The following is a 10,156-nucleotide window of genomic DNA, read 5'->3' as shown; positions in this document are numbered from 1 at the left end:
GGGCGGGAGCTTCAGGAGGCTGAAGGCAGTGAGCGTCCGGCTTCAGCAAGAAATATGCTTGCTAGGAACAGGGCTGCAGTGGGTAAGAAGGTGGAGGAGAACCAGCCCTCGGAACTCGAGAAGCCTGTCAATGAGCCTTCAGGGTCTATGAGCCTCTTAGAAGCAAAATTACATGTGTGTGTTGGAGTAGCTCTCCACGTGTTTGAGGAAAGTGTTCACAGCTTTCATCAGGTTTCTTTTTTTTTTTTTCTGTTTTGTATTTTGTATTTTGCTGAAGTAAGAAGCAGAGAGGCAGAGAGACAGACTCCCGCATGCGCCCTAGCAGGATCCACCCGGCATGCCCACTGAGAGTGATGCTTTGCCCCTCTGGGGCATCGCTCTGTTGCTGCCAGAGCCATTCTAGCACCTGAGGAGGAGGCCATGGAGCTGTCCTCAGTGCCTGGGCCAACTTTGCTCCAATGGAGCCTTGGCTGTGGGAGGGAAAGAGAGAGACAGAGAGGAAAGAGAGGGGGAGGGGTGGAGAAGCAGATGGGCGCTTCTCCTGTGTGCCCTGGCTGGGAATCAAACCCAGGACTTCCAAACACCGGGCTGACGCTCTACCGCTGAGCCAACCAGTCAGGGCTCATCAGATTCTTAAAGGGCTTCATTACCCAAAACAGAAGCAATCTCTCACTTTACAGATGTGAATGGAGTGAATAAGAAATGAACGAGCAGTGTAGACCAAGCACACAGGCTGGACAGGAAGGGCAGAGAAACTTCATGACTTTATTTTGCCTCATTTTACAGTCTCCTAACCATGCTCACAGTCATTACTAACTTAGATTCTCTCAACCACCAGTGCAGTGAGTCAGGCAGGCAAGTGTTCCTAGTTTTCAGGAACATACAATCTGGGTGAATTATTAATGATAGTTGTCATTCATTGAACACTGACCTTCCCCAGGCACCATACTGTTCACTTACACAGGCTCTTGGATTTCCTCGTGGAATCAGTGAATTAGAGCCAGAGAATTTTGCACAGGAGAAGGTAGGTAACAGAAATGGAATTACAATTAGATTCTTCTCCCTCCTCTGCCCCTACTCCCACAATCCAATAGAACCACCGAAAGGGAAGCATACTCCTGAGGTATGTACCCGTCGCCTATTCCTGCTTACTGACCCCAGCACCCTACCTCCACTACCACTCACGCACACACACACAGCCGAAAGGTTCCCAAACACTCAAAGATAAGGATCTGTGGGTTAGTTCCCTCACTTCTCTCCTCAGCTCGTGTCTATCAACACATTTGGTGTCCCCACATGGGACACCTTAAAGAGAAACTAAGATCAAGAAAAGGAAACAGAAATGGAGCCCACATGGAACAACTGAACCTTAGCAAAATGTTCAGGATTTCTCTAGAAACAATACAATGCGGTAGAAAGTCCATGAACCCAGACTTGGGTTCAGTGTTGAGTTCTACCACTTTAAAGGCTATAGAACCTTAAGCAAGTCCCTTAACCTAAGCCTCGACTGATCCATTTGCTTAAAAATAAATAAAGGTCACTTTAAAATAAATTAAAGCCTGACCAGGAGATGGCACAGTGAGTTGAGCATCAGCCTAGGATGCTGAGGGCCCTGGTTTGAAACTCTGACGTCACTGACTAGAGTGCAGGCTCGTCAGCTTGAGCACGGGATCATTGACCTGATCCCAAAGTCACTGGCTTGAGCCCAAAAGTCACTGGCTTGATACCAAGGTCACTGGCTTGAAGCCCAAGGTTGCTGGCTTGAGCAAGGGGTCACTGGCTTGGCCTGAGCCTCCCAGTCAAGGTACATATGAGAAAGCAATCAATAAACAACTAAAGTGAAGCAACTACAAGTTGATGTTTGTTACCTCTCTCCTCCCTTACCCTCTCTTCCTTCCTCTCTCACTAAAATAAAATAAAATAAAATAAAATAAAATAAAATAAGAGGTTACTAATCCCTATTAATTGGGGTCTTGTGTAGATTGCTGAAAAGCCTAAAATATAGAATATCCTTAAAGGGACCACCATTTTCTTACTCGTAATAATATTATAATAATAACTAACATTAAGTATTTAATATGCTTAGGCATTGTACTAAGAACTCACAGCATAAGCACATTTATTGGGACTTAGTTGTCTCAACAGCTGTGGAGCAGTCATTATTATTCCTGATTTATTGATGAGGAAACTGAGACCAAAAAGATTGAGTAACTTGTCTGAGGCCACCTATCTGGTAAATGGGAGAAACACCAAAGCCCCTGCTCTTAGCCAACAGGCCACATAGTGTCCCACATGTTTGGTAACTAAGGAGGCTATGTGAAGGGAACGACTAAACAGGCAGAACATTGCTGTGTGGATGGATGAGTGTTTCTGAAGTGTTTGCAATTTATTTCTTTATTTTTTTTTTTTATTTTTTTTTTATTCATGTTTAGAGAGGAGAGAGAGAGGGAGAGAGAGATAGAGAGAAGAAGGGGAGGAGCTGGAAGCATCAACTCCCATATGTGCCTTGACCAGGCAAGCCCAGGGTTTCAAACCGGCGACCTCAGCGTTTCCAGGTTGACGCTTTATCCACTGCACCACCACAGGTCAGGCTGCAATTTATTTCTTTAAATGAGATGGCCATGCCTTCCAAAATTGTGTTTCTACTGTTAATTGGTTAATAAGAAAGGAATGAGAGGAGTCTAGTGACAAGCTTAGAACAGCACCTGGCACCAAAAAAAGACATAATAACTATTAATATTAAATGCCTGACAGATGTGAGTGAGTAGAAAGAGCTTCTCCAGGTCATCAGAAACACATATTAGCTGTATGACCCTGGGGACCTTAATGACCAGTCTCGAGGCTCAGTTTCTGCTTCTGCAAAATGAGAGTAATAACCACCCTGCTTCAACGTAATTGTGAGGAAGAAAGAACACAGGGACTTCCCTTTCCGGGTGATTTGGTCACTCTCCACCACCGTTACCTGTATGACAGTAGCTAGCAAGGAAACGGTCTTGGTATAAGATTACATTCTTTTAAAGTTAATATTCTTTTTTCAGTTTGTTTGCTTTTGTCACTGTCAACAGACACTTTTCACTTAGATAATTCAGAAGTCAACTTCAGCCCAGCCCAGGCCAAACTGTCACTAATTCTGAATTATCCGAATAGGAATTGAGAAGATTACTGTGTCCAGCTCTTTGGAAGGGGCAAGAAGCCTGGCTGTAATCAAGACCACCACATGGGCTCAGTTCAAGGATGTCTCCAACCATGAACCTTGGGATGGGGAGCAGTTCTTGGTGGACAGAGCACTGAAGCAGGAGCTAGGGCACTGGGGTTCTGAGCCCATCATTCACTCACTGTGTATTCTTAGAAAGTCATTCCCAGTCTCTGGGCCTCAGTTTCCTCCTCTGCAACACAGATAAATGATCTCAGAATCCCTTTGCAGCTTTCATAATCTGTAGCTTTTTGTTTCCTAGAAACGCGATGAGATCCCAGCACTTACTAATCCCCATCTGTAAAGTGAGAAAATGGACATAATAATAGTAAATGAGCCCTGGCCGGTTGGCTCAGCTGTAGAGCATTGGCCCGGCATGTGATGTCCCGGGTTCGATTCCCAGCCAGGGCACACAGGCGAAGCAACCATCTGCTTCTCCACCCTTCCCCCTCTCCTTTCTCTCTCTCTCTCTCTCTCTTTCTCTTCCCCTCCCGCAGCCAAGGCTCCATTGGAGCAAAGTTGGCTCGGGCGCTGAGGATGGCTCCATGGCCTCTGCCTCAGGCGCTAGAATGGCTCAGGTTACAACAGAGCAACAACTGAGATGGGCAAAGCATCACCCTCTAGTGGGCACGCTGGGTGGATCCCGGTGCGGCGTATGTGGGAGTCTGTCTCTCTGCCTCCCCACTTCTCACTTCAGAAAAATACAAAACAAAAAAAATTTTTTTAATAGTAAATGAGTTGACACATGGGAAGCCCTTAGAACAGTGGCTGGCACAGAGTCAGCCTTCAGTAAATGGCTAGTGATCATCATCTCTCTCTCAACAAGCCTATAAGTTCAAAGACACTACGCAACTTTTCAAAAGATCAGTCAATAAGTAAATGGGGTGACCCTGTAGCCATTACCCATTCCAATTCATCTCTGGTGGAAAGGTTGCCAATGCCCAGTTCAGATCCACTGCCCCAATCACCTCCCGTGGGGACTACATGTCAGAGGATCCCCTTCTCAATAAAAACCCCATAAATAACTTTCTTCCATGGGAAGAGAGGGATAGAGGGGGGAGGAGAGAGAGAGAGAGAGAGAGAGAGAGAGAGAACACAGACCTGTAATGCATCGGAAAGAACTTTGAAAGCAACCAAATAAACACCTAGTAGTTTCAGATCCTGTCCTAACTGCCCCTCCATCTGCCCTAGGGAAGCAGCTTCCTGACCTCTGGGGAGGAACCCCACTGGAGGAGGATGCTGAGGATGCCAGCAGAGGAAGTGGTTCTCTACCACCAGCCTGTGCTAGCTCTTCCTGGGGGGGCAAAGGGGGAATCCATGTGCTCACTCTGGATTTGAGGGTGGTGAGGAGGAAAGGGAGAGGGAGAAGGAGAAGGAGAAGGAAAAGGAAAGGAGCCTCAAATTTCCGGAGGCTGTTGCAATTTTCTTTTCTGTTTAATGCAGTTTCACTTATGAGCTCAGCCAATGCATGGCTACTGTTTCGGAAACTCCCCTTGGGGGGGCGGGGGGAGGGCCCCCTCTACTGGCCTGACTCCCTATAAAGGGCCAACCTGAGCTGCATAGAGTCCCAGCAGAGCACCCTAGGACAGCACAGGACCTCCCCAGCCTCTGCCTGCAGGTACCATGAAGGTCTCCGCAGCCGCCCTCGCTGTCATCCTCACCGCGGCGGCCTTCTGCGCTCCTGCATCTGCCTCCCCATGTAAGTCCTGTCCTGACCACCTGAGTCAGACCACCAGGCTAGCCCAGATCTTGCATTCTTTTCAACTATAGCATTTAGACTGTCTGGATCTTATGATTTACACTATTACTTCTTGCTTTTCCCAGATGTCCAGTGGTCTCCGATAGATCTCTAAGCTACTTCATGGCAGGGACCCTCTGAATAACTGTCCTGTGTCCTTCAGGGTCTATGACCCAAGCTTGCAGGTGCTGAGTCTGGGCTGATGAGGCAGCTGAAGCTGACCTCAAAACATGACTGACTCATGCCTCACACCGGCAGGGTTTCAGAGACTTATAAGCACTTAACTAAAACCCTCCTGGGACAGTCTCATTTTTCCCATTTCATAGCTTGGAAAAATTAGGCTTGAGAAAGGATAATGAAAGCTAATTAAATACCTACTATGGGTCAAGTATTATGCTGATTGCATGTTATATATATCAATTTACTTAATAGTCACAACTACTCTGATTAGCTGTCCTTGACTTACAGATGGGGAAACAGAAGCCCAGAGAGGTTAAGTAACTTGCCAAGATCACACAGCTAGAAAGTAGGGAATCTGGTGTTCAAACCCAGTTCTCTCTGGCTCTTAAACACTCTTACTCTGCCTAGAAGTGGCAGCTAACATTGCCCAGGGTTGTCCTGAATTAACTGACCAAAATAAGTCCTCATTGTCTATTAGAGCCCTTCTTACCACACCTCAGCCAAGGCTCCTAGGATCCAATATGCATCTTCAGTCTGAGTTTTAGAAGCCTTCCCACAGCCCACCCTAGGTTTCAAAGAAGCCAAGTTCTGAATCCATCGAGGGTCCTAGGAGGGCAAGACAAGTCAGGAGGAGGCCCAGCATGCCCTGAGAGCCGAGGGCACGGGGGTTATGATGTAGGGAGAAGGCTACAGCTGGGCTCCAGGATTAGATGAGGAATTGGGGCGACCCTCTCAGTCCTCTGCTGGAATCCCCACTCGATCCTGTCCATGGCCAAGGGACTTCATTTCTCTGAACCTCCATTTCAGCCAAAGGAGGATAGTCATTGATTTAAGATAAATCATGAAAAATACTGGCAATGATACAGGGTCTCCTTCCTTCCCTCTCCCAGATGCTTCGGACACCACCCCCTGCTGCTTTGCCTACACCTCCCGCCCACTGCCCCGCACCCACATCCGGGAGTATTTCTACACCAGCAGCAAGTGTTCCATCCCAGCAGTCGTGTGAGTCTCAGTCCCGTGGAACCTCCAGGGGGGTGCGGAAGGGACATCTTTTGTGGCAGAGCCCACCCTCCAGGCGCCCTCCACTCCCACCCATCTTCTCACTGCTCAAACAGCCATGGCTCCTCCCACTCTAGCTTCAGACTCCCCAGCTGTCATGAAAAGTAGATCAGGTCTTCTCGGAAGATCCGCCTGACTCTGATGGTCTAGGTTGGGTCTCCGATCTTTACAGATGGGACTTTTACTTGAACATCATCTGCACTGCCCCTGCATGAAGATCGACTTGGTCATCCCTTTCCATTGAAGAACCCCCCCCCCCGCCAAGTCTTCCGTATCCCACAGCCAATCAAATCCACCTACATCTTCAGAAGAACTAGGAAAGAGAGGTCAGAGGTCAGGGTCTTAGTTGCAGTCACTTGTATATTAAAAAACAAACAAAAAACTATCAATTGGCAAAGAAATAATAAAATGAGATTTAAATATGCAAGCTACATCTGAAAAAATTTACATTTGAAAAAATATAATAAGCTGCAGTACCTAGGAAGTGCCTAAAGTGTGTCAAATGTCTTGCACGCATTATCTCTAAATCTCATCATAATCGCCCTGACAGGTATGCATAATTCTCTCCATGTTTCAGATAATAAAACTGAGACCCAGAGAGGTTTGGTGACTTGCCCAAGGTTGCACAGTAAGTGCGGGGTACAGTCTGTCTCTGAACCCTCCTCTTTCTACTATAGCAAGGTCATTAGTGAGAGTCGCATAGAAATTTAAGACCATAAGAGACTTAAAGGACGAAAATGGGGCAATCACGAAGTTTTCTATGTAATGATGAAGTGAAACTTCATGAGTGAATGCAATTCATTCACTAACTCATTCAATAGATATTCGTTAAGCACAGGAAGGGCAGTAACTTTGAGCAATTCTCAAAGGACAGGTGAAGGTGGAGGCTCCCAAGAGACAGAGAAAAAAAAAAAAGTAAGCGGGAGGTCAGGCAGGTAGGGGGCCCTAATGTGGGGAAAGAAAGAGAAGGCTTGGTGAGCAGGGGCTCTTCTCAGGGTTCTCATTCTACAGGGAGCAGGAAGAGATGACCACCTGAGTGACCCTGACCTCAGATGTTCATTTCCTGACCATTGACTTCCTGGCCACAGGCCAAGCAGACCTAAGGGGAGAAGATAGTGAGTCATCAGGATTTCCTGTATGACACCAGGCTTAAAGAAAGGGAGGGGCTCGGTCTGAAGCTCTCTCACCACCCGATATAAGAAAAACACTAGGAGGCACAAGAGCCCAGAATACTCCTTCTGCCCCCGTTCTCTCGTCTGCATGGCAGGGTGGGAGAGAGAGCTGGTCACGTGGCTCTGAGGCTCAGAAAAGGGGAGGCAGCTTCCCTGAGAGCAAACACTACCCACGATAGAGCAGGGTCCATGAAAGGGACCAAGATTCCTCGTTCTCATCAGACAACCTAAACCTTCACTTTGTCTGAAAACATCCCGAGGGAGAAGCCAAACCAAGAAGGTGCAAGTAGGCAGGGTTAGCCCCAAGTAACATGAGAATTGGAAGCACTGCTTGCTAGGCCCAGGTTCTCCCAGACAGAACCAGTTTCCCAGTAACAGGTCAGGCAGGCAACTAAACTGAGCCTGTGATCCCCAGCCTTTTTTTCTTCCCCAAGTGAGAGGAGGGGAGATAGAGATACAGACTCCCATATGCGCCCGACCAGAATCCACCCAGCAGCCTCCTTCTGGGGCCATGCTTCCAACTTAACTATTTTTAGCACCTGAGGCAGAGAGGCTCCACAGAGCCATCCTCAGTGCCCAGGCTAATGCACTCAAACCAATCAAGCCATGGCTGCAGGAGAGGAAGAGAGAAAGAGAGAGAGAGAGACAAGGGGGAGGGGAAGAGGTGGAGAGGCAGATGATGGCTTCTCCAGTGTGCTCTGACTGGGAATCGAACCCGGGACATCCACACACCAGGCCAATGCTCTATCACTGAGCCAACCGGCCAGGGTGATCTCCAGCCTTTTAATACCCTCAACATATGCCATCAACACCTATAGAGATAAGGTCTCTGGCTTTCCTACACCTCCCTGCACATTCTGGCCGGTTAATTAGTAGAAGAGCTTTGACATTACCAATATCTCAAGGCCCTCAACCTCTCTGAGCCATGGCGCCCTGTACCAGGACCTTTGGTCTCATGTTGCTCTGATCCACCCTAAAACAGAGGTCCCATAGATTTCCAATAATGACAATGTATGTATGGTATTTTCTAAAACTACTGCATACACACCATCTCATTTGACCTTCTCAATACCTGTGCAATGTAGAAATTATTTTTTTATTTTTTTTTTATTTTTTTTAGAGAGAGAGAGAGAATGGGAAAGACAGGAAGGGAGAGAGATGAGAAGCATCAACTCATAGTTGCGGCACTTTAGTGATTCATTAATTGCTTTCTCATATGTGCCTTGACAGGGGGGCTCCAGCTGAGCCAGTGACCTTAGGGTCATGTCTATGAACCCATGCTCAAGCTGTCGCCCTCGGGGTTTCAAACCCGGGTCCTTATCATCTCAGGTCAACGCTCTATCCACTGTGCCACCACCTGGTTAGGCAGAAGGAATTATTTCTATCCACATTTTAGAGATAAGGGAATATACTCAGAGGTCCTAAATGACTTGCCCAGGGTAATCCAATTAGTAAATGGTCAAATCAAGACTCCAGTTTATGTCCCTTCATTCACACACACACACATAGATGTATCCATTTGTTGAGTGTCTGCCGTGTACCAGGCACTGTTGTTATCTAAAGCCAAATCACAGGTTTGTAGGGTTTTGGGGGTTTTTTGAAGGACGGGTGTTTTTTTAATTTTTGTCTTTCAATTACAGTTGACATTCAGTATCCTATTAGTCAGGTGTACAGCATAATGGTTAGACATTTATATAATTTATAAGGTGATCCAGCCATAGGTCTAGCACCCACCTGGCACTGTACACAGTTATTACAATATTACTGACTATATTCCCTAAGCTGTACTTTACATCCCCATGGCTATTTTGTAACTGCCAATCTGTACTTCTTAACCTCTTCAATCCCCCGCCCAGCCCCCCGCCCCTCCCATCTGGCAAGCGTCAGTTTGTTCTCTGTCCCCATGCGTTCATTTTTGTTTGGATAGTTCATTTATTTTGTTCATTAGATTCCATATATACATGGGGTTATATGGTATTTGTCTTTTCTGTCTGACTTATTTCACTTAGCATAACAGCCTCTAGGTCCATTCAAGCAGACCTCATATAATGAATCCAGTCCAACATTTACAGCTCCTACCTCTACGTCAGAGCTTCATAACCTTGGGCAAACATTTTAACCATCCAAGGAGCTTTTTAAAAAGTACTGAGGCTCAGGCCCCTCGCAGGTTTGTTTTCCCACTTCTTGTCTCTCACTTATTCAGCCATGACCCAGTTCCTGGAGGGAGGACACCCCTTTTTCTCTGCATCTTGAGCGCCCAGCACAGTGTCTGCAACAGAAGTGCTGAGACAAGGCCTGTGGTTGACCAGCTCAAGCCTGGGCTCCTCAAGCCCCAAGTCCCCTTAGCTGTCCAGGTTGCATGAGGTTTGTATGTTACAAGGCACACAAATCTGCTTCTGGCTTGGAGCCCTTTGAATCAACAGAAGAGGAAATGTCCTTTCCTTAAAGCCACAGACACAATCTAATGGAGCTCCAAAAATGACCCGCCGGTACCATCATCATCTCCTCCTCTTACCCTTCAGTCCATCTTGTTCCCGAACTGGCTGGCCCGGCGCTGACCAGATCTCACTCTCTTCTCTCCCACAGCTTTATCACCCGAAAGAACCGCCAGGTGTGTGCCGACCCGCAGAAGAAATGGGTGCGGGACTATATCAACACTTTGGAGATGAGCTAGGATGGAGGGCTGAACTTGTGCACACTTTCCTGTTGCTTCTTGCTCTTGTCCTAACCAGCTTAGAAGACTTCTCCCCAATCTTCTACTCCCAGCCCTCCTTGGAGGGCCTCAGTTCCACCACACAGGAGCAGTTATAGTAG

At 47.1% G+C, this 10,156-nt stretch overlaps 1 protein-coding gene across 1 annotated transcript; it reads left to right on the top strand.

Annotated features, from left to right (window-relative positions):
* Positions 1-4,751: 4,751 nt before the first annotated feature.
* Positions 4,752-10,156, top strand: CCL5 (C-C motif chemokine ligand 5). The gene is made up of 3 exons (XM_066255383.1): positions 4,752-4,892; positions 6,002-6,113; positions 9,929-10,156. Exons 1-3 carry the CDS (start codon positions 4,817-4,819, stop codon positions 10,014-10,016), a joined length of 276 nt encoding a protein of 91 aa, XP_066111480.1. The 5' UTR covers positions 4,752-4,816; the 3' UTR covers positions 10,017-10,156.

Source organism: Saccopteryx bilineata, chromosome 2 (genome assembly GCF_036850765.1).
Source record: "Saccopteryx bilineata isolate mSacBil1 chromosome 2, mSacBil1_pri_phased_curated, whole genome shotgun sequence".
NCBI lineage: Eukaryota > Metazoa > Chordata > Mammalia > Chiroptera > Emballonuridae > Saccopteryx > Saccopteryx bilineata.
This window is presented reverse-complemented; position numbering and strand designations above follow the sequence as displayed.

Bases quoted from the DNA above. Each gene is read 5' to 3' on its own strand.
- CCL5 (XM_066255383.1), top strand. From the start codon at position 4,817: ATGAAGGTCTCCGCAGCCGCCCTCGCTGTCATCCTCACCGCGGCGGCC. The intron at 4,893-6,001 runs GTAAGTCCTGTC...TCCCTCTCCCAG, and splicing joins TCCTGCATCTGCCTCCCCAT to ATGCTTCGGACACCACCCCC. The intron at 6,114-9,928 runs GTGAGTCTCAGT...TCTCTCCCACAG, and splicing joins TGTTCCATCCCAGCAGTCGT to CTTTATCACCCGAAAGAACC.